We start from the raw sequence: 26,369 nt of genomic DNA, 5'->3' as shown, positions 1-26,369 counted from the left end.
TTGCTTATCTAATCTATATCTCAGCTACTCAACTTAAAAATCTGATGCAGTTTACAACAATAGAATTTTAGCATAATGTGAAAAATTTAGGGTAATAAAATGGGAAAATGAGGGCGGACTACTCTGAGGAAGTGAGGAAGAGTTAATAGAAATGTATGTATAAGGTTTTGCATATTTAGTAAGTGTAGAATATCTTAGTAAAGACCTAGATGTTTCAGGATATAGTTTACAGTATTAAGAAAGTATTCCATCAAATTCTCATTATTAAGAGTTAACGTTGCAGCCAGCTGTGTTGGTGCACACCTATAGTCCCAGCACTCAGGAGGCTGAGGCAGGAGGACTGCTGGGAGTTTGAGGCCAGCCTGGGATACATAGTGAGTTCAAGGCCCAGATGGACTACCTAGCAAGAACCTGTCACAAGAACAGCAACAACAAAATTAATGTTGCATTTTGTCAAAAAAGTATTTAGGACCAGGAAAATAGGATTACAATCACCCCAGCCACATGTTGTATGCTTGTAATAAAGTAATTACTACACAATTATGGCGATCTGTAATATGGTCATAATGTATATGCCACCGTAATACACTGATTATGTGCTGCCAGATTTTTCTTGTGAAATGCTTCCATTTTGGAGCCTGTTTAAAAGTTCTTTTTGAGCACTTTCTCCCTTTACAATATACCCGTCAGCCCTGTCGAACACATGGACTTTCAAGAAATCATCATTGTGAACGTTCTAATTAGTACTTTCTGTGTTAGCACAGTTATAAATAACTTTAATCACCAGTAGGAATGCAGATTAGGTACTGTGATATTTTTCATTTTGCAGGCAAGGAAACTGAGGTGCACAGGGGTGAAGTGCTTTGTCTTGGACTGATAATACCGGGGCAGAATTTAGTCTTGGGCTCCGGAGTCTATGCTTGTAAGTCAAGAAATTGAGCATGACGTGAAACTGTTGTTACAGTGATGGCAGGGTCACTTTGCTTTCCACCATTAGCCCCCTCGCATCGTTTTAGGGGATCATCTGGCCTAGTTTATTCTGCACCCACCTGCGTGGCAGAATACCCAGCACAGCCACAGCACTCTGAAGCTCTGCTCTCTGCAACGCCGGGCTGCCTGAAGGGAGAGGATCCAAAGTAAGAGAGCTGGATTTGTCAACAGAGTAATTACGGGAAGGCTGTTTGCATTACTAGAAGATCAAGTAGCAGGGCGTGGTGGAGCAGGCCTGTATTCCCAGCGCTTGGGAGGCTGAGGCAGGAGGATCGTTGTGAGTTGGAGACCAGCCTGGGCTACAAAGTGAGCTCAAGGCCAGCCTGAACTGCATAGAGAGATCCTGTCTCAAAAAGACAAAGATAGGGGCTGGGGATTTAGCTCAGCGGCCTGGAAGCACAAGGTCATGAGTTCGAGTCCTAATCTCGGAAGAAAAAAACAACAAAAATAAAAAATAAATAAAGGATCTAGTAGTTCATGAAAAACGTCAGTATTTGATTTCCTTTAACAGTACTCCATCTGTCTTCTACCACAAGTCATTTTAAAGATGAAGCAAATTAAATTTGACCAGTTGTCAACACTGTATAACTTTAGCTATTAAGTATGAAAGCTTAAAGGTAATTTCATTCTACACGAATTTTCTTAATTGACATTTTAATTACATACTGCTAAATGAAGTACTGATAGAATTTTGGTAGAACTTCTGATAAGACTACAGTGTCTATATTTTAGGCAGCTACAAGTCCACAAAGAGTTTCCCGGTGCAGAACAGAAAAAGAGGTCTCGTTTTTCAGTTGTCTTGTCTTTCCGTGTCTGCGTCCCCAATGGAGCGCAAGGCTGTGAAATGCCCGGATGCTGGTAGATAGCAAGGGAAGACAGCGAGCAGTGCGAGCCCGCACGAGCAACCAGGCTCTGGCGTCTGCTCTGGTTTGTACCTAGTGGCAACAGCTTCCTTGATCGAAGGTGATTGTGGAAGTAACGAAGTCATTTTTAATCGCTCATGTAAACATATGGCCTAGACTGCGGTACTGTCTGACTTCTTTATTTGTTGTCTTTCTAATTTCAAGTCTTTTTTTTAAACTACTGGGGCATAATTATATGAATCTATATTAAGGAAGGAATTAAAAGATTAGCTCTAAGAGACACTCTACCAAAATGAGAATCATTTAGGAGAACTAGGGGCTTACCTTTGTTTTCTAGAAGGAATTCCTGGGGCTTATTAAAAGGGAAGTTCGGAGACCAATTAAGATACTTACATAGTTGCAAGGCTAAGTATAAAATAAAAATGGAGAGCCCCTGTTTCAAAACGGAAGGGAAAAGCACCAGGCATAGTGGCACATGCCTGTGATTCCAGCACTTGGGAGGCTGAGGCAGGAGGATCGTTGTGAGTTCGAGACCAGCCTGGGCTACAAGTGAGCTCAAGGCCAGCCTGAACTGCATAGTGAGACCCTGTCTCAAAAAGATGAAAAAAAAAAAAAAAGAAAAAAAAAAAAAGAAAGAAAAGCAGGGAAAATTATCATTAAAGACATTAACATTTAAACTTTTCCCCTTACTTTCATGGTCTCACCCATTAACTTGTCATAGTGCTAGTTGCTATTTAATGTCACTTTAATTAAAGAAAAATCATAATTTAAAATTATAAATTGTAGAAATCCTACCAAAATCTACTACTACTTCATTTAGCAGTCTGTAATTAAAGTGTCAGTTTAAGAACATTTGTGTAGAATGCAGTTACCTTAAGTTTTCATTCCTGATAGCCAAGCATAAAGTTTACCTTTTACCTTGATATTACACAGTGCTGGTTTTAAATGCTTTTATTCAATGGAATTACTAAAATTGCACAACTTGTACTTCCTAGTTCCTTCCAGTATATGTGTTTCTTAGAGAGAACAGTGGAAATGATGTATAAAGCTATTATTTGTCTTTTGATGTGTGTACATCGCATGCTTTTAGAAAGGCTGATTTAGGAATGAGGAAGATCTAAGAGGCTGTGCATTGCCCTCATTTTCCCGTTCCTTCCATTTTATCATTTTCAGTGTAAGCGGTCGCCTAACGCAGCGAGGGAACAGAACTAAGAAGGGATACGATAGGAATCCTTGGTTGTCTGTGTTGAGTCAAACATGATTGCTTTTCTGCATTTGAAGCCCCTTCTTGCTCAAAAAGAGTAGTCTGTCAGAGCCCTTAGTGACCCCTCCACACACCTGCACACTCAGCTGCAGACGTGACATGCTTGCTTGCTCTGTTCTGCTTGTGTCTTGCTAAACTCCTGTGTTCCCCGCGTCCTTATGAACACCGTGATAGTGGAGCACCTGGAATGCTGTGCGCGAGGAGGAAGAACTCTATAGACATGTACGCTGTTCCCATCGCCTCTGCTTACACGCACATGCCAGTATCCCATCACACGTCACTTTCGAAACACAATTTCAAAGACAGAAGTATTAACAATTTCGAGACGGTGACAACAAGGCATTAGGCCAAGCATGGGGACCCTGTGTCTTGCATGTCTGTGACAACGACTGCTTCAGTAATTTCACCATTACGAATTGGAGTAATAGTAATGTTCCAGGTAGAATTGCCGTAGGCAACATTAGCTGGTGAATATCATGTTTTTAACAGTGCCTGGCATATGGAAAGCCCACAGCATGTGGTAGTTTGGTAATAGCTGTGTTCTCTGTACCCCCAGTAAAGTTAAGCAATGGTTATTGCAATCCTACTAGTGGACCTATTGGTTTGAACTGGGTCAGGAATGCCTGGTACAAACCCCTGTAAGGAACGTATACTTTCAAACTCATGGGACTCTGGCACGGAATGAAGGGCCCTTATCTGGGTAATGGTCACGAGGCAACTGTATAACACACAGGGAAAGACCCTGAGGTGAGTCCTGAGTTGCCTGGGTTACTTTCTTCGGTGGTTATCACTGGGGCAGGTTAGAGCAGCTGGCGCGGCTGGGGTGTCTGGAGAAAGACAAGGGCACACGTCATGAAAGGCGGTCGCACCGCCAGGCTGTCTCCCTCTGAAAGGGGAGTCAGCTCTGCAAAGCCTTAGTCAAGAAAGCTTCTGTTCCAGACTCATAGAAGGAAATATTTAAACCCAGAAGGAAAGCAAAATGAGGGTATAAATGAGGTCTGCCTGAGCAGAGAGAGGTTTACTGTTCAAAGTGACATCTCATTTATATGCGCTTGACTATAGCCTTCAATAAAATTTGGTGTAGAATAAACTTCAGGGTACAAAGGTTCCAAAGAAATATTGCCGATAATATTCTTCAACCAGTTAGTAATCCAGTAGAGATGCTACACCTTGGTGTTATCTTATGTCCTAAATATATTTGGTTTATTTGTATATATTTAACCAATGATTCGTCTTGGAAATATCAACTTTTTAAAAAGAGTTCCTTATTGAATTAGCACACACAATTATTTTAACATAATTTTATTAACACCTAGATATTTTTAAAAGATTCTTTATTAACTTGTATTTCATCGATACACATTTTAAAATGAGGCAAGGCATTATAAAAATTTAGGTTCCCACGAAAATGGGCAATCTTAGATCATAGCACATATAAGATCCCCTTGTCTTATGTGAATCTTCCATTCTCTAATTTTGGGATATTACATTGCCCTTCGTGAGGAGAAGGCTAACAGAGTGAGCATAATATGATTTTAAAAAAAAAAATCTAACAAGAAGAGTATTGATGAAAATGTGGCATAAAATCTGTATCTTGCATAGTTAGGACTTCTTTCCAACCCCTTCCCACTTGGATTTGAAAATCTGGATTTCATTTTCAATTTAGAAATGTAATGGACTTCTCAGGAAATACTAACTTTGTGCATTCCTGGACCTCTCATTCCCTGGTCCTGCGGGTGTGGAGGTGAACCAACCCCAGGAAATGCTGAGTCAGGACATGGGCATGCCGCTGTTCTTCAATGATTTTACCAGTAAATTATGTTATTATTGTTCCCAGATGCAGAGCCGAAGTACCTGATAGTTGTACGTCCTGTTCCCCCTCCGAGTCAAAAGAAGTCATGTTCAGGTATAGTCATTTTCATTGATTATTTAAAATTAACTTTAATCCGTGACTTTTCTTCTTCTTCCTACACATGGAGGCTAAATGCTGCAGCGATGCTGTAGGAACACATCGAGCAGATGGATCTAAGTCTACACCACCTTCTGGAGAAGCCCCCCAGCCTAGAGGTAGAACTGTGCGGGATTTTGCTAGGACCACCCCTTGCAGACGTCGGGGATTTAGGCGCGTGACCCAGAGCTGCACCCGGTTCTGCTGTGTGATAGGGTTGTTTTGTGGATTGAAGGAGTTAATGACAGCTCCTGGCCTGTGGTCGGTTTCATTCAGGGCTGGCTCCGGAGAGATGGTTTCTGTTTTGTCATGTGTGAGCTCTTTACTGTTGCACATTTTCCCCTTTAAGGACAAAGGTTTATGTCTAACCTTTGTTTATGGAGACTGTCTGTATTTCAAAATGATGCCTCAGGGAAGGGGATGGAGGAAGAGCTGAGATGTGCTCTGGGCATGCGTCAGCCCCCCACGAGGAAAGGGGCTGCTATGCAGTGCAAACACGTGCTCATAGAAATCAGAACCGAAGAAAGAAAGCAGGAGGGCCCTTTGATAAAACGGTTGCGTCCATTTTCCCAACCCTAGCCTGACCGGAAAGAAGAAAGAAGGTACCATGTGAATAATTGCATGGGAACTTTCCTATGATTCAAGGAAAATTAAAAGCCCACCATGTATAATTTACTGAGACTCCCCAGGTTAAATAAGCTGAGATCTGCCTTAAAGAAAAAAATGGTAAATCTGTATTTTTTCAATCTGGTGTGGCACATTTCTGTCTCTGTATAGAGAATGGACCAGGAGTTTGCTTTGAATTTTCTTTTTCTAATGTGAGCAGTTCTTCCCTGATTGTTTCCTACTTATGTTCGTCTTTTATGGAATACTGGATATCACGTAGAAAGGGATCCTTTGTTTGCTTGCTATACTTTTCTGTAAAGATAAAACAGGATGAAGAGGCTTTGGCAATTCAGTGGGTCTCTCGCTTGTGAGGTAGGTGCTGTACCACTGAGCTACATCCCCAGCCCTCCACATACTTTAAAATAACTGTATCCCCAATATTTAAAGACTGTATTTATTACAATATATTGAACAGAAAAGTCAAGAAACATGAGTTTATTTTCTTAGAATCTTATTTCACATGAGTATTTATTGAACTGTTTTTTGATACAAATAGTATCATGATACCAATAAAAAAAATACATAAGAGAAGTCAAGAAAACATTGTGCCTTACTGGCATTTTGCAACTGCATTTCATTTTGAAGCCTGTATGACGCAGAAGAGAGGATACTTTTCATTTCATTATGACCAGTTCAGGAAATTGCTTCATCTTATTCAGGATGTGATACCCTGTCTTTCCTTTCAGGCAAGGGATATATTTTTTGTTTTTTTAAATTTATATTTGGCAGTGAGGCAACGGCTAAAAGATAAACTTCATTTGTTTTATTTTTTGCATTTATATCTGCTACATAAATGCTAATTATTTCATCATTCCCATACAAAGACCAAAAACTTGTTAAAAACTATTTGACAATCATATAAGCATTAGGTTCCACTAGGGAAAGATAGAAACATGTATCTTTGATTTCTAAGTAGTGTTACCTTCATAAACTGTGAGTTCAGCCAATAATGTCGTAAAAAGAATGAGGTAATAACTGAAGAGACCTAAATTTGACTTTTATTTTGCATTCATTGCAATTTTAGACATCCTTGAAACTTTTCTGGTCCTTGTTTTTCACTCGAAATATAAAAGTTTTGCAGTATAGTGGTGAAAATCAACTTAGAGATAGAAAAAAGAATATGAAAATCTACTCAGGGCCTTTTCAAACTGTACGTGCCCCTTACTGCAATTCAGATTCTTGTTTGCCCTCCCCAGAGTTCAGATACGGGCCATCCAGATCATCCTTATAAAATGCACAGTCATAGGTAGATCAAGAAAAGTGTATAGAGGAAGATAAATGCAAGTTTGCATCCAAATAAATGATGACTATCCTGGTAAATTACTGCAAATATCTTTAAAAAGTCAATTATTCATAATTAAGAAAAAGGAGTTCTAGTTTTCTGTTGTACTGTAGTTGTGACCATGTGTGACTGCATGTATGAATTATTTTTCTGTTATTATAACAAATACTGTGACAATCACTTACTAAAAAAAGTTTATTGGGCTCAGGGTTTTAACAGGTTCAGTCCATGGCTGGTTGCCCCTTTGCATAGGGTTGTGAGGACATCTCACATTGGGGGTGCTTGGCAGAGCAGAATTTAACTCCCGGCCAAAACACAAAAAAGGAGAAAGAGGAAGTGTCCGGAGTCCCATGATCCCCTTGGGGGCATTGCCCCCTATGACCTAAGGCCCTCCCACTGACTTCCGCCTCTTCAAGATTCTCAGATCCCATCAGTGCCACGGGTGGAGGGCCAAGCCTTTGACATATGGAGCTTTGGGAGACACTTAGTGAAACCACAGCAGCTTAGAGAACAACACATACTATTTACTTTAAAGAAAGCTAGAAGATCTTGAATGTTTTAAGCATAAGGATGGTTTGTTCTTGTTGAACTTTATACAGTGTATATAAGTATTGAAAAATTATGGACACCCCATAAATATGTACAACTTTTATGCATATCAGTTAAAACAAAGAAGCCATCTATCTTATAACAAGGCAACTGGCTACCACAAGGTTGTATATATTCTAGTAAAACTACAGCGATGAAACAATTTACCAGGTTTCCTTAAGAATTTTAAAATTTATTTATCCTCATCGAGGCAGTGTGGTTCCATGACTGAGATTCTTCTTCTTTCTCACTGTCTTCTTAGTCCTCCAGTTTCAAAAAAATTCTTTAAGTTGAAAAGAATCTACAGTGAATCAACAGCATAACCTTTTAAAAAATTTTGTTTTAAAGAGAAAAAAAAGTAAAACAAAATTTCAAAATAAGATAATAGGGGAGTAACAGGTTAATACATTGTGCATTGTTATCTTTAAATTGGTTATGCAGTGTAGAAGATATATGCACTTAATTGTCCAAACAATATCAAAACAAGCCTTTCTTTCAATGAACTAAATTAGTTGTGTAGCAATCTTAACTCTCATATATATATAGATAGATATAGATAGAGAGAGAGAGAGAGATATAGATATGGGTGCATAGGTTTTTTTGCTTCTTCCTTCCTTCTTTTCTCCTTTCCCCCATCCTAGTTTCTCTTTTCTTTTGAAGAGTTTCCTCTCATTTTCCAATATCTATTGTACATTTTGGATCTTATTTACTCTTCCAGCTTCTCATACTAGGGAAACAACATGATGTTTACACATGGAGTCTTGTTTATTTCACTTATGAGTATGGCCTCAAGTTACATCCATTTATCTATGAAAGTCTCCAGTTTATCCTTTTTTATGGCTGAGTAGTAGTACTCCATTGTATAACAAGACCTCATCTTTTTTATCAATTCCTCAGTTGATGGGCATTTGGGTTGTTTCTAAGATCTAGCTATTACAAACTGTGCTGCTATAAACATAGGTGTACACAGATTACTGTGGTATGATGTTTTTAATTCTTCTGGGAAGATACTCAGAAGGGGAATATCTGGATCAAATGGGACCTCCAATCCTAGTTTTTCGAGGAATTGCTGCACTGATTTCCACAATGGTTGTACCAGCCTACACTCCCACCAACAGTGGAGAAACGTTTCTTTTTCCCCACAGCCCCTCCAGCATTGGTTATTAGTTGATTTCTTGGTGATAGCCATTCTTTCTGGGGTGAGGTGGAATCTCAGTGCTGTTATAATTTGCATTTCTTTAATGACCAATGATGTTAAACATGTTTTCATATATTTATTTGCTGTTTGTATTTCTTCATCTGAGAAGTTTGTATTCATTTTAGATTCCCATTTTCAGATTGGGTCTTTAAATTTGGGAGGTCTGATTTTTTGAGTTCTTTATATGTTTTTGATAGCAGCCCTTTGTCTGAGGAACAGCTGGTAAACTTTTTTTCCCACATTTTGGGTTGTCTCTTCACTCTGTTGATGATTTCTCTTGCTGTACAAAAAACTTTTTAATGAGATGAGATCCAAGGTGCTAATTCTTTGTGGTAGTTCCCATGTGATCAGGGCTTTATTCATAACATTTTTGCCTACACCAATGTCTTCAAGAGTTTTACATATTCTATCTTCCAGCAGATTTAATGTGTCTGTTTTAGTATTTAGAACTTTGATCCATTTCAAATTTAGTTTAGTACATGGTGAAAGATATGGGTCTAATTTTAATCTTTGGCATGTGAAAAACCAATTTTTACAGCACCATTTATTAAAGAGGCTATCTTTTTTCCAGTGAATATATTTGCCACTTTTGTCAAAGATAATGTGGCTGAGTATGTCTAGAGTTGTTTCTGCATCTTCTAATCTGTTCCATTGATCCTCAGGTCTATTTTTTTTTTTTTGCCAGTACCATGCTGTTTTTATCACAGTAACTTTATAATATAATTTCAAGTCAGGGATTGTGATGCCCCCTGCCCTGCCCTTGTTGCCCAGAATCACCTTTGCTATTCTAGGACTTTTGTGGTTTCAAATGCATTTTAGGATTTCCACGACATAACTCTTGACACTGCCTGAATCCAATTGGTCCCATCAGAGGAGTTGTATTTCTTGTATTATTTCTACTCTTCCAGGATTATTAAAAATGTGTGTACATGTTCCTTTTAGGCATTTTTTGTAAACTATGTGCTTATTACAATAGTACATCATGGGATTTCGTACTTCTAAATAGGTCTTAAAAAGGAATGTTACCTAGAACCTAGATGAGAAGGTTTCTTTCCTCCCCTTTGACATTACTTCATACGAGTTCCCAGGAGAAAATAAACATGTTTTCATCTGTAAAAAAATGAGTGATATGTGCACGGGGTTGTACACGTATACACTTAGGTATTTATGTGTAAAAATACACTGAACATAGCCAAGACCTCAATATCCATCTATGGCCCACAAAAAAAAATGAAAACTAGGTTTACTCAGATATGGCTTATATGTACCCATATGCATGTGGATGCGCTTGCATATGTAAATCTACTAATATACATTTCATGTGACTCATCTTCAAATTCATGAGCAAAAATTGTAATATTTTTTCTTATATCAAAAGGAATTTGGTGTTTTCACGCTTTTTATCATCCTACCCAATCATGGTTATGCATTTTATCAAAAATACATTAACTCTCTCCAGAACTAACTGGTGTGCTGCCTTGGCAGGTAAAACTCGCGCCCGTAAACCTCTACAGCTGGTGGTTGGCACTCTGTCACCAAGCTCGGTCTTCCTGTCCTGGGGTTTCCTCATCAATCCTCACCACGACTGGACATTGCCGAGCCACTGTCCCAACGACAGGTAATTTGTCATAATAAAAATGTCTTTCCTCTGAAAACTAGCACCTCTTTCAGTGGTACTCGCATGTGCATTTTAAGAATTTATACATATAAAATGAGCATTTACTTATTACCTGTTAGCTGCACAGTTGTTCTAGGTTTGAGAGAAACATAGATAACATGAGTCAGGGGTCCTGTCTTGCCAGTTATGATCTGCCAGAGTAGAAAACACATGAATGTATCCTTCAGCCCAAGAAGGAAAATACAAGGGGGAAGGAGCCAATAGCAAGTGGACAATGTCAGTAATAAAATAACATGGGTTACAGGAGGGGGCTGAAGGCAATTGGGAAAAACTGTGAAGAGCTGAAAAATTCCTTGGAAAAGAAAAAGTCTTTGGTCTTTCATTTGAAGGAGTGCTTGAAGCAGTAAGGGGGCCTTCAAACCGAGGGACGTCACATTTGCCTTTACTTGGAAGGTTGTCACCAAGGTGAAACCTAGGTCCCCCCTAGACTTGAGTGGATCAGAAACTCTGAGGCTGGAGCTCAGCCTCCGTGTCTTCACAAGCCTTCCAGATGGCTCCAGTGCTCACTGGAGTCTGAGAATCACTAGTGTAGACAGCGGGAGACACAGGGGAGAATCAGGCAGAGGGAAAACAGAGATGAAGATATCGTCTTCTTCGGCAGAACACAAGTGGAAAGTCAAGTATATTTCAACATTTCTGCTGCGCATTCATCCTTCCACCCCGCACATGTATTCAGCACTGTGTACCTGGCATTGTACCTAACATTGCTTATGGAATGGTGCAGCAATCTACTTATCATAAATATTTATCACATTAGCTGGCTTCAAAATTCAGAAACATACGAATGGAGAAGCATTTAAATGTTTCAAGCTTTAATTGAGACATTTTATTTTAAAATATTTAAAAGAAATACCCACGGTGACTTTTACATTTGTGAAGTTTTTTCATTCCCCTAAAACAAAAACAATGAGGTATAATTTAAACATTGTAAAGTGCACAGACCTTATGTATACAGATTAATCTGTTGTGGTAAATGTATAAAAGCATGTGTTTTACAATAAGAAACAGAACATTTCATCACCCCGGAAAGTAGATACTTTCCTGTAGCAGCAGCCACTGCTTTGCTATTACTATCGATTAGTTCCGCCTACCCTAGAACGCATTTAAATGGAGTTATATAGTAGGGGGTTGTTTTGCCTGGTTTTTTTTTTTTTCATCCAGCATGGTTTTGAGAGTTGTTCATGACATTATAGCATTTTGTTCCTGAGTAGAATTCCATATTTGAATATTCCACTTTATTTATTTTCTTGCTGTAAACACCTGGACTGTGGTGACTTTTTAATGAATATAGATTTCGCTAAGAATTTTTGCATAAGATTTTTGTGAAAATACCTTTTAATTTCTTTTAGATAAAGATCTAGAATTGGAATTGCTGCATTACAGGGAGGATGCATATTTAATTGCTTTTGTCTAATTTTTCTATCAATATACCCCAGGCAATATATGAGGGCCCTGGTTGCTCTACATCCTCACCAACACACTGGAATTCACAGTATTTTTCATTTTAGCTATTGCAATGTTGCACTTTCTCATTGGAGCTTTAACTTGCATTTCCCTTGAGTTAAGGTAATTGACCACTTTTTCAGGTACTTTTTGGGGATGTGTGTATTTTTGTAGTGTTTTATTTATTTTTGTCTAAATTAAACAAAAAAGGACCTTTTGAAATGTTTACAACTTCTCAAACATACTTTTCATATGACTTTAATTAGGAAATCTAAACTAAAACAGGAAAAGAAATCAAATTTTTCTTTTTATGTTCATTGTTCTCAAGGGATAAGTACTTAGAAAAGGGCATATAAAAGATATTTCCAAAACCCAATTTTTGAAAAATAATTTTGAGATGTTTCAAAGAATTTGAAATATTCCTTATTTCACCCACCACTAAGCCCATGACTTATTTTGCTTGGATTGTAGACTCTTGAAAGTACATGTTTTCTTGGAATAATTCTAGTTTCCAGTGGATTAGTCTAAGATGCCAGTGCTGAGAAAATAAACATTTACTGGTTACTTTTTTAAAAAATCCCTTATTAAAATGGAAAGCAAAAGAGGGAAGGAAAGAGAAAGGAATGGATGAAGGATATCATTGGTTTCTCAATGTGCTTGATAAATCTTTGAGACTATTTGTTTCAACAGGTTCAGTAACCCAGCAAATTCTTACATTATTTGGCTGTAATTTTCTCCCTGCCCTGAAGTAGTTCCTTCAAATTTACTTGGTCCTATTGACTTTTTCATGAAAGAATTTATCTGATGACTAATTTGGATGGACAGGTTTTGTTACAGGAGATAATGAAATAGATAAAATGAGAACAGACTACTGAGGGCAGAGGATCCTTAGCGCATTTCACGCTCAGGCCCAACCCCCTCAGACCACACATGCATCTCACCCTGTCCCCCTGCGTACCCAACCCGGCCCTGCCCTGCTCATCAAATACATGGAGTCAGACATGTCAAGTCACGATATTTGAAGTTGGGAATTCCACTTTAAATGCAGTTGTAGAAAATTCAATAATAACACCTCATGATGTTTGCATTCTTTCTGTCCTGAGTGGGAGAACCAAGGCAGTCTAACAGCTACCAGAACTGTTAGGATCTGACTTCTTGGGAAGAATTAAATAGTCATGAGCGAAGAGAGCATTTGAGGTTCTTGTTGATCCCATTTACTCAGGACTTTCCTCTCAATTAGCACTTAAGGAAGAGCTGACATTTAAAGTCTCTTTCTTGCTTGAGAAAAATTAGTAGTCCTTTTGTAAAAACACTAGAAATACTGTACACATTATAACACCCAAATAAATCTACCAGAACTGCAAATAAGTATAATTAGAAGCAGACTGGGTGAGATTTACCCTCCTATGCTCATGCAGACTTTTAAAAAGTAGTTTTGACTAATCTAGTAGATTATAATAAGCAGTAATGTCTAAAGAGGATGATAACTTCTCGAAAATTGGGAGATTAACACAGCTGAAGTTTTCTTTCAGGAATATCCTGTTACAAAATCACTGGACTCTAAACCCTCTTGGCTTGCTACACAAACACCAACTGGTGTCATTTTAAGTCACTGGACGTCTAGTTTCTGAACTTTCTCTAAAGCTTCTGATTTACAAAAACCATTTCATGTTGTTTTGTAGACTTTCTTTATCCTGTGCAAATGATGAATTGGAAAAGTTTTTTGCTATATGCTTTGACTTTGGACTTTCTATATTAAAGCTTTTAAATAAGTTAAGTTTCTAAGGACAAAAAACCTTCTGTGAGCCATGTTTTATTCCTGTTTATATGGAGTCTGTACAGGTCTCCCCAAAATTTAGACCTTTTTCTGACTTCACATTGGAAAATATACACACTTCATTTACAGTTTCTTTTTTAATGGGCTTTAAGTGGAAATATGTACACATTTGTCCTCCATATATGTGAGACAAAAGAAATCTTTTAAGTTGGCCCAAATGAAGAGTAAAATGTTGTTAACCAAAATTTATCTCACCCTTAGTAGTTTATTTTTTTCCTTCCAATGTTTCCAACTTCTTAAACTTTCAGTATTGCTTTAGCTGTCATTACTTTGCAGCTTCTTAAAGATTTATAGTTTGTTTAGAAATCATTTTCACATTTTCCTAACACTTTCATATGGTGTTTATTTATTTGTTCTGAATGTAGAATGAGTGCTCTTTTTTGGGCCAACCCAGAGCAGTCTTTCATTAGTCAGTTTTCTTGCTGCTGGAGCAAAATACATGACACCCACAATTTAAAGTATAAGCTCTTTAATTTGACTCATATTTAGGGGGATTCTGTCGATGGTCAGCTGGGTCCACAGCAGAAAGGGAATAGTGGAAGAGCTCTACGGCTGCCCATTCCGTGGAAGCAGGAGGAAGGGGCTAGAGACAAAGATGCACTCTCTTTGGACACACTTAGTGGATGCCACCAGCCCTAACAGCACCCCCTAACAGCACATTCAGCTGTGAGCTCATCAATGTATCAGTCCACTGATGGGTATGGCAACCCCATGATCCAGTCACCACCTCTGAACACATGAGACTCTTGGGGGAGATTGTAGATCAAATCCACAAGAAAACTTTTGCTTTTTATCTTTTCCTTTGAAATTTTAAAATATTTTAACGTCTAATTTCTCACTTTGTTGAGCTCAATTCTCTGTTACCCACTTGTCTCCCGGGCCGTCATCTGGCACCTAAGAAGCTCTCCATGGGCACGTGCCGAATAACACCCAGGGCAACATCAGCATTTTCGATTTTGTGTGTCACCATTACCTGAAATTGAACATGCCAAAGTTGAGGTTATACTTCTTCTCTTGATATATCCCCTTGCTTGCCTTTTTATTATTTGGGAAGTAATAAAATTTCTTCCGTTCATCCAAATTTGAAAATTTATCATTTTTTCTACATTTCATCTTTGATTATGAAGGCCCAGGTCATACTGATTTTTGCTTTTGAGGCATAACAATATCTGAGCCTTTATCATCTACTTCTCCATTTTCATACCAACAGTGCCAATCTAAGCAGTTCCGCACAGCTCACAGGAGTCCTTTCAGGTGTGCTCCTTGAGAATTTTATGCCTTCTTTTATCAGACAGAGGGAAGCTGGTAGAGATTCTTCAGCAGCTTCATAAAATTGAGCAGTGAGGTAGGATTGTAGATTTATTGACAGTGGAAGGATTATGGATGGAGGAATCTTAAGCATAGTTGTTATGGTTTATATTTAAATGTCCTCCAAAGCCTCATGCAGTCATAGGTGGGGCGTTTTGGAGGTGGCTGGTTCTGGAGTGTGTGATGCTGGCATCAAGGGTGTGTGGTTACTAGTTTAGTCCACTGATTGGTTTGGCACAGTTCTGGGTAAGATTAAGGGTGCCCCCACCTGGCTGTGAATGCTATCCACCCTACTGGTGCGTAGGCTTAATGAGATGTAAAGGACAGAAAGAGGGTTGCTGGTTGTGCTTGGTGCTTGTCACTTGCTGCTCTCTTGCTTGCTGCTTGCTGCCTTCTTGCTGCCCTGCTCTTCCATGGACTCTTTCTCCACCGTGGTATCCCCCTCTGCCATGCCACCCTGCCTTAGAGGCAGCCAGCTATAATCAGAAACCTCTACAAACTGGGAGCCAAATAAACCTTTCTTCCCCTGACTTGTGGGTGTTGGATATTTTGTCTTGGCAATGAGAAAAGTAACTAAGGCAGTAGTCCAGATAGAATAGAACAAGGAAATGAACCATGGAAGAAATGAAATAGAAAAAAGTGTGGTAGGTTGACAGTTGTCAGTGGTCAACTGGTGACACCCAGCTCAACTGAATCAGCATGGTGCTGGGTGTGGAAGGCCACCTGAGGATTGCTGCCTGGGGTGTAATAATTTGCCCAGGAGTACTGCTTAGGAACAGAGAGGGGGTGGTTGTCTCAGTCACTTGCTCGTTGCTAAGACACAATACCCAGAACTGACAATGGAAGGATGACAAGTTTATTCTGGCTTACAGGTTTAGAGGTTTCAGTCTATAATCAGCTGAATCCAAAGCAGGGTGGCATGGCAGAGGAGAAACAACTCATAGTGCGGCAGAAGGAAGCCAAGGATCAAGGGAGGAAGGAAGGAGATATACTCTTCCACCATGCCTCCTGTGACACACTGCTTCCAACCAGATTTTGTCTCCCGACACCACATTTAACTATAATGAGTCTACTGATAAGTATGGCATCCCCATGATCCGGTCACCTCCCCAAAGCCTGAACTATGAGTGCAGGAGGCTTTGAGGGGACATCTGGAAATAAACCATAATGTAAATGCAAGTGGAAATCATGAAGTAACACAGAAAAAGATGTCCACCCCTGCCAGATTGTCACTGATTGGACATGAAGGGAGAAGGGACCCCTGAGCCCACAGAAATGGGATGGGATCATAAAAGGAACACAATTAGGAAAGAAGAGCAGACTTTAAGGTAGTTATAAAATTCATGGACATTTCACTATGATAAAGAGGTTTGCCACCAAATTGTAAAGAGATTCGGGCATTTGGGGCAGTGAAAAAGCAGATTTTTCTTAAGAAAGTTTGTACTCTCAGAGAACATGAGAATGCAGACTAAGCCCACGGAGTCAGAGGTCCAGTGGACTGGGGTCATGAGAGCCGCTCAGAAGGTGTAAACCAGGAGGACCTTTCACAATACCTGCAGAGACTCATTGGAAGCCATTCTTCCCCTGACAGTACAGGCTGTGGTGAAGCTCTGGAGAAGTCCGCAGCAGGATTCCTGCTGCCTGTGCTGACAGTTGGGGAGAGGACACTAACTGGTTGTGGGGTCCCAATGCCATGGGAAGCTGGAGAGAAAAAGCTACAAAGAATGGCTTTCACCTCAGATAGCTCACTTGAGATGTTAGTAAGAATTGCCTCCTCAGTATTCTATAGCCATGATGAGGAGGAGGCCAAGGAGAGAAAACAAAGAGACCGAAAAAAAGCAGCTGCTTTTGCTGCACCACTAAGAGAAACAGATCCCAGGTCTGATGCCCGGGGCTCCAAGAAGAACTCCACAACTGCATTCATCGGCTACCACTGTTAAAAGCCAGGCCATCTCAAGAGGAACTGCCCTAAGAGGCCCCATGGGCCATGCCCTGGATGCAAAGGAGACCACTGGAGATCGGTCTGCCCTCTGAGGTGGAGGCCCCAGAGCTCAGACCCATGCTACCAGTTAGTCCAACAGGAATGAGAGGGCTTGGGGCATGGTCTGTCTTCTCCCTCTGGCCAGACCGTCATCTCCATCGAGGAGCCCTGGGTAATCATGACTATGGAGGAACAAGAAAACAGCCTGTTGCTAGTCACAGGTGCAAGTCTCTTGGTCCTTCTTTTCAATCCTGGCCTTCCTTCCAGCCATCATACCTCAGTGAAAGGAGTCACTGGTGAGGAGGTAATATGCTATTTTTGACAACCCTTAGGCTGTAACTACTTATTAGATCCTTCTTGCCTATCTCTGTCTTCCTGAGAAACCACTCTGAAGATACCACCATGTATTACAGCAGCCATTGATATTTTCCTACTAATCTATCCATAACTGTGTTAAGTTTGTAATGTTCCTATCCTATTTCATAATGTATGTTTATTATTATGTGTTTCCTACAACAACCATTGAGAATAGTTAATGATTTTTCAATAGGTCACTCATGTATAGCTCTATTTATTTTCTTTAGAAGCCTCTTTGAAGATACCAAAGTATAGCACAACAACTCTTGATAATCTCCTACCTCTTTTGTCTCTAACTCACTATTATTTGTCTATTTGTTTTCCTGAGAAACTATTTTGTAGATAATAATATGTAAAACGATAACCATTGATAATTTCCTACCATTTTGTCTGTAATTTGCTAAGTCCCCCCTATTATTATGTTATCCTTCTTTTATTCTTTAAATTTTTTTTTTTTAAAAAAAGAAAGTTTGTGCTAAAATATAGAAACAGGGTTAAGAGGAGAACGTTTTTGTTTAGGTGGAATAGAAAATACTTTTATATTCAAGGACAAAGTTCCTTGAAAACTTAAGGTTGAAGAGCAGATGGAATAAGAAAATGGAATATATGACCAAAAAATCTGTGAGAAGAGGAGATTTGCTTCTTCCCCTGAAATTCGAGAGGGATAAGAATGAAAGGGAAGAAAGACACTTGAAAAGGAGGAGGTGGGCAGAATTTGTATCATTGGTGAGAATCTCAGTAAAGCAGCAACATTTGACAAAGGGTGTTAGGGAGCGGCCCTGGATGTGAGGACACTGGAAATTATGTGTCGTGAATGTTTTACAAAATGAAATACTTAATTCTATCGAAATAAAAGCATTACTGAAGAAAACTATAGAAAGACCAAAGGATACCTAATGTCATATCGCTAGGTAGGGTAGTTTGTAGCAGGACTAAATTTACCCCTTTGGTGTAATTTGGCGGTTATATGATTAATTCAGCTTATGGGGTTTTCATCCCTGTCTCAGGTACATTAGAGCAAAATGTCAGAAATGATATTGCAATAAATTTCTATGAACAGAAAAGATCTCTAAGATTGTCTAGTGTCCAAAATCTCTGACAAAATTGGTGCATAAGAGGGAAAAGAGATTCTTCTGAGTTTGTTCTACGATTGTACAATTGACTAGTACCCAAGTCAAGCTACTCCCTGCATTTCTACTGCATTTCGAGGAGCTATTGGATCATTAAAGCTATGATCATTGTCAACACTGAGACTGTTCTGGAGGTCCAAGCAACCAAGAATGTCAGTTGAACCAGCACTGCCTTCAACAGTTTTCTACCCCTTAATAACGACATGAGTGACTCTGTTCCTAACATGCATAGCACTAGAACCAGCTTTTCCAGAGGTCTGGTGATACCAACCTCTAGCTACTGTCTGTGATTTTAGCTGATGTGCTGCCTCTCTGTGCAGTTGGACCCAAATTGAGCCATCCTTTGGAAAAAGGTGTAACCAAAATTTTGATTCTGAACATCCTCAGAAAATATAAGAATGACTATCTGTTATGGTAAATACACAATAAGATAAAAATAAATTAAAACACTTGAATGGTGCCAAATGGTGCTCTTATTATGGTATGTCCCTTCATTTTATGTTTTTCACTTTTTTTTTTTTTTGCAAAGCACTAGAGTAGAAGAGTCTAATGAGGAGAAAAAAGTTTTAGATTAAGAGTAGAAAACAGTGTGTACCTTGGTTCTGTGACTGATTATTAGAATGACTACTTCTTAGCCCTTTCAACTTAAATAAGATTATAGATTTAAGCAAGCAAACAGATAAGCAGAAGTTCATTATATTTTGCTTCAGCTTGTGTTGGTTCTACAAGAGCTACACTGTGGGAAGTAAAAAATGACACATTGTAAAATATAACTACAGCCCTAGGTTTAAATTAATATTTTTGATGATTGAACTATTGGCCATTTAGACAAATTATATTCTAATTTTAAAAGGATTCAGTGAGAAGCTAAATATCCACTCTGTTCATGCCATACATATTCATGAAGCAGGTACTGTGTGCTGGGCTATAAAGCACAGATTATTAATTTAGGCCTATATTTTGTTTCATCTCACTACTTTCAGTATAACTAAGTGGCCTCATTTGCTCTTTCCTTTCGTATATAAAACTTGCCTATATTATACAGGTCAACTTGGACAGTACTGGCAAGGGTAAGCATAACTGAAGCAAAGGAGAAGAGCTGGCCACCCATGTACCTGCCAGAGTTAATACAAAGAGGGAATTTTGGATGCCTTGTGATTGAACTAGAATAAATTTGTGGGCTGTATTTTTTAAACATGTGGTTAAGTTTAGGACCTTTAAAGAGCACAGAACATTTCCATCCCATTTTATTCACAGCAAAATGATGTAAAGTCATGTTGACTTGAAAGCCCCTTTGGTAGTTCTGTGAGCAATTGGACCCTGGATAATACAAGGAAGTCCTCAAAATCTGTCTATGCTCAGATGCAGGATTGTGGAAGCCCATTTGGTCGGATTTTAGTTTCTTAGCACTTCTAGAAAGTCCTGTAAGAATTAGGACAGGGAAAAAACACCAAAAATCCCATGTAGCATACGTGCCCAGAAGTGCATTTCATAAACTCTTGTTGATATTTTGATTTACCAGACACAAAGGACTGGTATTCTCTAACACTTGTTTCCCAGGCAGTTAGCGTTTGGGCTGAAACAGCCTGCTCTGCTCATTCTGCCTTCTGCGATGGTAGAACTGGGGCTGAGAGCTCTGAGTGTGGCTTTTACTGGGAAGAAGCAAGTCAGTGAACCATTGCAAGCATTTCAGGGCTGTGGAACTCGTACAAGAGTAGACTGAATAAATAACTTAAAGAGCAAAATGCTTAAATTATTTATTTAAAAATAAAAAACAGATACAGTTTACCTATCAGCTGACACCACCTTCTAAGACGTCTATCTAGGTACCGCTTGGTGGAAGCCAAAGGACTATCATAAGTGTGATGATCTTAGACCCCCAGCCCCAAACTGAAAGACCCAACCCAAAAATGGGCGTCTGAGACGAATGCACGCTAGTAAACATCAGATTGTCTCACTAGTGTGAGACATTGAATAAATAAACAAGATCCAAAAGGTACAGTAGAGGGCTGGGGATTTAGCTCAGCGGCAAAAGCGCCTGCCTGGCAAGCGCAAGGTCATGAGTTCGGTTCCCGGTACCGGAGGAAAAAAAAAAAAAAAGCAAAAGGTACAGTAGAGATTGTGAACTGGGAAGAAACTGTTGAAAAGAAAAGACAAATTTATCTCGGAAAGGGGAAAGGAAGAAAGGGAAAAATAAAAATTACATTTACACACAAGACAGTTAAGATAGCTGTACAGCTGACTTCTTTTAGTTCATTGGAGAGAAAGATTTGTGTTAATATTGTTGGAAAAAGATGCCTATATCTTATATTCGGAATAACTACTATGAAGACAGTAATATGCAAGGTATTAATGATTGTAACTCTTCTACTAACCTGTTTGAAACTGTCTTATTGTTATTTTAATTTTTTTCTCTTTAAAATAAAAAAATAAATGTTATGGTCTCGCAATACTTACCCTTTATAATGCTAGGGATAATAACATAGTAATATTTTGTGAGAATGGTTTAATATATCTGCTTTAACTGTGTGATTTATTTGCGATCAGTTATTTTCATTCAATGTTTTTGTAAAATCGAGTATCTACATAGATACATTTTCCACTAGTTGTTCATCCTCATGACTGTGGACAGTAGTGATGTGAGGCCCTTTCATGATCTGCCCCACTTTCTGCTTCAATAGAGCCAGAGAAGCCTTTCTTTTGTTTTGGTTTTGCCGTTACCGGCTATAAAAGCCATTAGCTGGGTGACACTGGACAAATTAAGCAACGGTTCTGAAACTTAGTTTTCACATTTATGAAATAGGATTAATCCTTTCCACCATTTAACATGTTTTGTGATAAAGGAATAATATATGTAAAATCTAGCCTGCAGTAAAGGTACAGAAAATAGTGGTAGAGATTATCTTACACAGACATGTGTACCCCTGAGTTAGGAAGCCCTAAGCAAGCACATATCAGAGATTTTGAATTTGCGTTTTACATTTTCTTATTGTACTTAGCTTGGCTGTTTATTGGTCTTGATACTTTTATGTAATAAGTCTATCCCACCCTTAGCATGTACTCCTGCACACATCTTAGAGTCTCAAATTCATCTTTTGCAAAATTGAACGATATTACCATTAATGTACTTTCCAGAAATAAAACGGCCCGATTTCATAAATTATTATGAAACTATGATATTAAGTTTTTATAAAATGATACCTATGTTCTGCTCTATGTATAACTGGAAAGAAATCAATTTTAGACTATGAATTTGTCAAACAGCAAGTAAAAGAACTGGGGACTGTGGAGTTCTGCCAGACCAGAGCCAGGTTCCTGCATGGTCCCCCAGCCTCAGTTTGAAATTAAACTCTTAAGTACACATTGAACTATTTTTCATATTCTTTGCAGATTAAAAAAAAAATCTGAACAGTCCAAAATTACATTTAGTTTTCTGAGTAGATTAAAGTCTGTGATGTATTAAAAATTTGTGAAAGTATATTCTGAATCTCTCTGTGATTTTAAAGTATTATATTCTGATTATTCAACAGACTTTACACAATTCGCTATAGAGAAAAGGATAAAGAAAAGAAATGGATTTTTCAGCTCTGTCCAGCCACTGAAACAATTGTAGACAATCTAAAGCCCAACACAGTCTATGAATTTGGAGTAAAAGACAATGTAGAAGGTGGTATTTGGAGTAAGATTTTCAATCACAAGACTATTGTTGGAAGTAAGTTTTGTTTCAGTAAGCCTTTGTGAGTTTTTCTTTTTTTCTAATCATCTGAAGCTTAATTACTGTACTAGTTGCATAATATGAAATTAGTTGATTTCCATGTCTTCGTATTTCTGAAAATGCCAAAAGAATAGAATTTACTATTATTTCAAACCTTTTAGGTGATTTTAAAGAAGTGATAATTAATATTTGCTATTTTTAGGATGTTGTTGGCAATTGTAGTGTCTAAAATAAAGCCTTGACCTGTGAGCACAACTGATCCAGAAAAGCCCAAATTAAATGTAGAAATGTTCAGAATGGAAAGGTAGCCCAGCAAACGCGGGCATAGACAGGCAGTAAGGGGTCCTGAGCTTTCTTCTAGTTACCTTTCGCTCGGGCTTCATTGGAATCAACGTTTGAAAGTGCAGCTACTAAAATAGCACACCCAGACTGAAGCCAGCACACGCTGTGGTCCTCTCCGCAGCGATTAGCTAGAATTGACTGCGGAGCAAAAAGAAAGAGATAGTGACACTCTCCATTGTTTTGACAGGTAAAAACAAAGTAAATGGGAAAATCCAAAGTACGTACGACCAAGTCCACACAGTGGTATGTACCGGTTTGTTTTCAAGAATGTATCTTAAAAACTGTGTTTTCATGGTATTTCCGGTGAAGTATGAAATATGTATAGTTCTGTTATGAACTACAGAAACTATATTAACTGACTGGCAGTGGGGTGTTGGATAAAAGAATGTTTTAGGAATTGTTTTCTTTTTCTGAAAACAGGTACAATTATGTCCAGATCATCTCTAGTTTATTTAAAACTCTAAATTTCTGATATTCAGTATAATTATTCTCATATGTGAATGGTATTTCTAGGTATTTTGAGGTGACACATCTTTTGTCCTGTGGATTGTTTTTTATATAACACTTCAAGGGCAAATTGATTTGTACCTATTCTAGGTACACTGCTAAAGTTCATATCTTTCCTTTCTATTTTCTATCACTTCCTACTTAAAAGAACCAAAATTTTCAAAATGATTTAGATTGGAATTTTTTTTTTCCGACAGGGTCTCTCTATGTAGTGCAGGCTGAACTCACTTATGTAGCCCAGGCTGGTCTCAAACTCAGGGAGATCCTGCTTCCTCAGCCTCCCAAGTGCTGGGATTACAGGCATGCGCCTGGGTTGGTTTTGAAATATATTCAACCCCTATTCAGTTCCACAGATGTCTGTGTGTTTATGAGTCAGGATTCCTTCCTGTCCCTTCCATGTTAGGTACTTCTTTCCGTCTCACTTCAGCAAACAGTTTTCAGATCTGCTCCTGAGAAGCATCATATCGTTTACGCACGAACTGGTGTGATGTCCCTGCTGTAGCTGTGAGTGAGCTGCTTGTACCTCAAGTCACATATCCAGTAATAAAGTAAAGGTTACTATATCACTGAACAGGTAGAGGGGCACTTTGGCTAGAAGAGGGGAAATTGGTGCTGTGTACTGGAAAGATCCAGCCTAGGAGATATCCTATAATCAAGTGAACATGCACATAATCCTCACGGGTGCAAGCTTGTTCTCTGCAATGCGTGCATGATGAGGATGGATAGTTCTCCTTGTGTCTAATTAAATAATTCACAGAATACCCCTACTGGTCATGTAGCCCAGTCTGAAAAAAGTTAGCATGTATTGTTTTAAAGAAAAAGGGTTTTCCTAGAGCCTTGCTTACCCTGTGTCCCCCGCACAGAAAGATTCAATGCAATGACAGAAAGAGGCCTTACTAAACTAAAACCGGTGAAGAATTGATTCCGACAGGATAAATTCTTTGTATGGCTATGGTTTTAATTGGCAGAAAAGTGTGTTCATCACAAAATTATTATTAAACATTAATTACAGGTATTAGATTATTGTGATTGCCAGGAAACAATTTCAATGAATTTCAAATTTCAGTACAAGAAAGGAAATTTCAGCTAAATTCTCAGGCCTTTTTTTTCATTTTTTAAAAGTGGTATTGTTTTTTTGAATATCTAATATATCTAATATTTAAAGTTTAGAATGTAAAAATGAGAAAGAAAGCATTAACAAAGCTACCTATAATACATACATTAAAAATAATAATATAATAAATATAATAATAAATACATTAAAAGAGTATGAAATCACCTATGGTCTATTGCTAAAACTTCAGAACTTTTTTATTTTAAAAAATTAATTATTAATTTAATGGTACAAGTTTATGAGGTCCACTGTGATAATTTGATATGTGTATATAGTGTGCTATAATCCAATCAGGATAGTTAGCATTTCCAACTTTTGAAGCTTTTTAAAAAATTCATTAATTCTCAGTAATTCTGCAAATGTATGAGGTACAGTATGGTATCAGTGTAAGAATAAAATGTGCACCGATCAAGTCAGGATAGTTAACATTCGCCTCTGCTTATCTAACTTTGGGCTTGGAGCCTTTGAGCATCAGTCTTTTAGTGATAAAGTGTGTAGTACGTTATTGTGAACTACACTCAACTCACCCACGCTGTGGAACCCTGGAGTTAATTCCTTCCATCCAACTGTGTTCGGGAGGCTTTATACAACCTGAGTGTATGATAATGTAAATAACAATTACATTATACATTCAGACCTAATTACTTTAAACATCCGTATGTGACAAAACTGTGCAGTATTTGTCTTTTGTGTGTGATATAGTTCATTTAACATACTGTCTTGTGGGTCCATCCATTTTGCTGCAACTCATAGGTTATCTTTTTTTGACTGAATAATATTCCATTGTATATATATATATATATATTATATATATATATATTTTTTTTCTTTTTCCACTTATCTGCTGACAGAAATCTAAGTTGATTCCATATTTTAACAGTTGTGAATAGTTTAGCAAAAATCATAGGCGTGAAAGTGTCCTTCATATGCGGGTGCAGTTTTCTTTGGCTATGTTCTTGGAAGTGGGACAGTTGGATCGTGTAGTACTTCTAGTTTTAGCATTTGGGGGAACCTATATACCCAATAAATAGTTTTACTAATCTATATTCCCACCACCTATATATAAAATTTCCTTTCCTTTCATATTCTCAGTAACATTTGTTATTATTTTTGTCTTTTTTGGTATTAGCCATTTTTATGATGGTGAGATATCATACTGTACTTTTGTTTTACATTTTTCTTAGCAGCCAGTGAAGTCAAGAGTTTTTAACTTACATTTATTGGCCATTTATTTGTATTTGTACTTTTGAAAACTATTTGTATCCTTTGCCCATTAAAACAAAATCAGGTTATTGTCTCTTGAGTTTTTAAAGTTCCTTCTATATTCTAGATATTAGCCCTGCTTCGATGACTGTTTTGTATGAGTTTCTCCCACTCTGTCATTTCTCTTTATCCTATCATTTGCTTTACAGGTAGAAGCTTCCCCATTTGACGTAACCCTTTGTCTATTTTTGCTTTCATTTTAGCGCTTTTGGGCATCCAGAGTACGGTTGACTGCACCAACGTCTTCAAGTGTCTCTTGCAAACACTTCTCTAGTATTTTCAGTCTCTGCTCTTTCATTGAGGTCTTGCACCCATTTTGAGTTGATTTTTGTATAAGATGAGACACGGGAGTCCGAGTTCCTAGCAGTCACGTTCGCTGGAGAGACTGCCCTTTCCCCAGCCTATGTCTTTGGTTTTTGACTATCCATGCTGGGATTATTTCTGGGCACTCTGTTCGCCGCATTCACCTGTGGGTCTAAAGCTCAGAACATTTTGTTTTTCTGTTTCGAAGCACGTGTTAGGGTTTGGATTTGAAACATCTCCCAAAACTCGAGCTTGATTGCCAGCTGATTGGGTTTTGGGAAACAGTAAAATTGTGAGAGCTCAGACGGCATCAAGCGAATTAGACCACTGATGAGGTCACGATTTGAAGGCCTCATTCTGGGTGCGGGAAACACCTGACAGGACTGGGCCGGCAGTGTGAACTCAGGACTGCTTCTGACCCCCGGGGTCTTCTCTGCCTTCCCTCGACCTCGGCTTCTCGGCTGCCACTGGGAGCAGATTTCCTCTTTCTCCCGCTCCTGCCAGTCTGCCTTTCTTTCTTTCTTTCTTTCTTTCTTTCTTTCTTTCTTTCTTTCTTTCTTTCTTTCTTTCTTTCTTTCTTTCTTTCTTTCTT

At 38.4% G+C, this 26,369-nt stretch overlaps 1 protein-coding gene across 28 annotated transcripts in view; it reads left to right on the top strand.

Annotated features, from left to right (window-relative positions):
* Nucleotides 1-26,369, top strand: part of Abi3bp (ABI family, member 3 (NESH) binding protein) — a 219,568-nt gene that overhangs the window by 65,059 nt on the left and 128,140 nt on the right. For all 28 annotated transcript variants that reach the window (XM_013515155.1, XM_013515154.1, XM_013515153.1 and 25 more), the window contains exons 3-6: nucleotides 4,955-5,023; nucleotides 10,285-10,417; nucleotides 22,064-22,245; nucleotides 22,778-22,833. In XM_013515155.1, coding sequence (XP_013370609.1) covers nucleotides 4,955-5,023; nucleotides 10,285-10,417; nucleotides 22,064-22,245; nucleotides 22,778-22,833 — 440 coding nt within the window. The remainder of the gene's footprint in view (nucleotides 1-4,954; nucleotides 5,024-10,284; nucleotides 10,418-22,063; nucleotides 22,246-22,777; nucleotides 22,834-26,369) is intronic.

The sequence above is a fragment of the Chinchilla lanigera genome, unplaced genomic scaffold (genome assembly GCF_000276665.1).
Source record: "Chinchilla lanigera isolate Chin_1 unplaced genomic scaffold, ChiLan1.0 scaffold00026, whole genome shotgun sequence".
NCBI classification, from domain to species: domain Eukaryota; kingdom Metazoa; phylum Chordata; class Mammalia; order Rodentia; family Chinchillidae; genus Chinchilla; species Chinchilla lanigera.
This window is presented reverse-complemented; position numbering and strand designations above follow the sequence as displayed.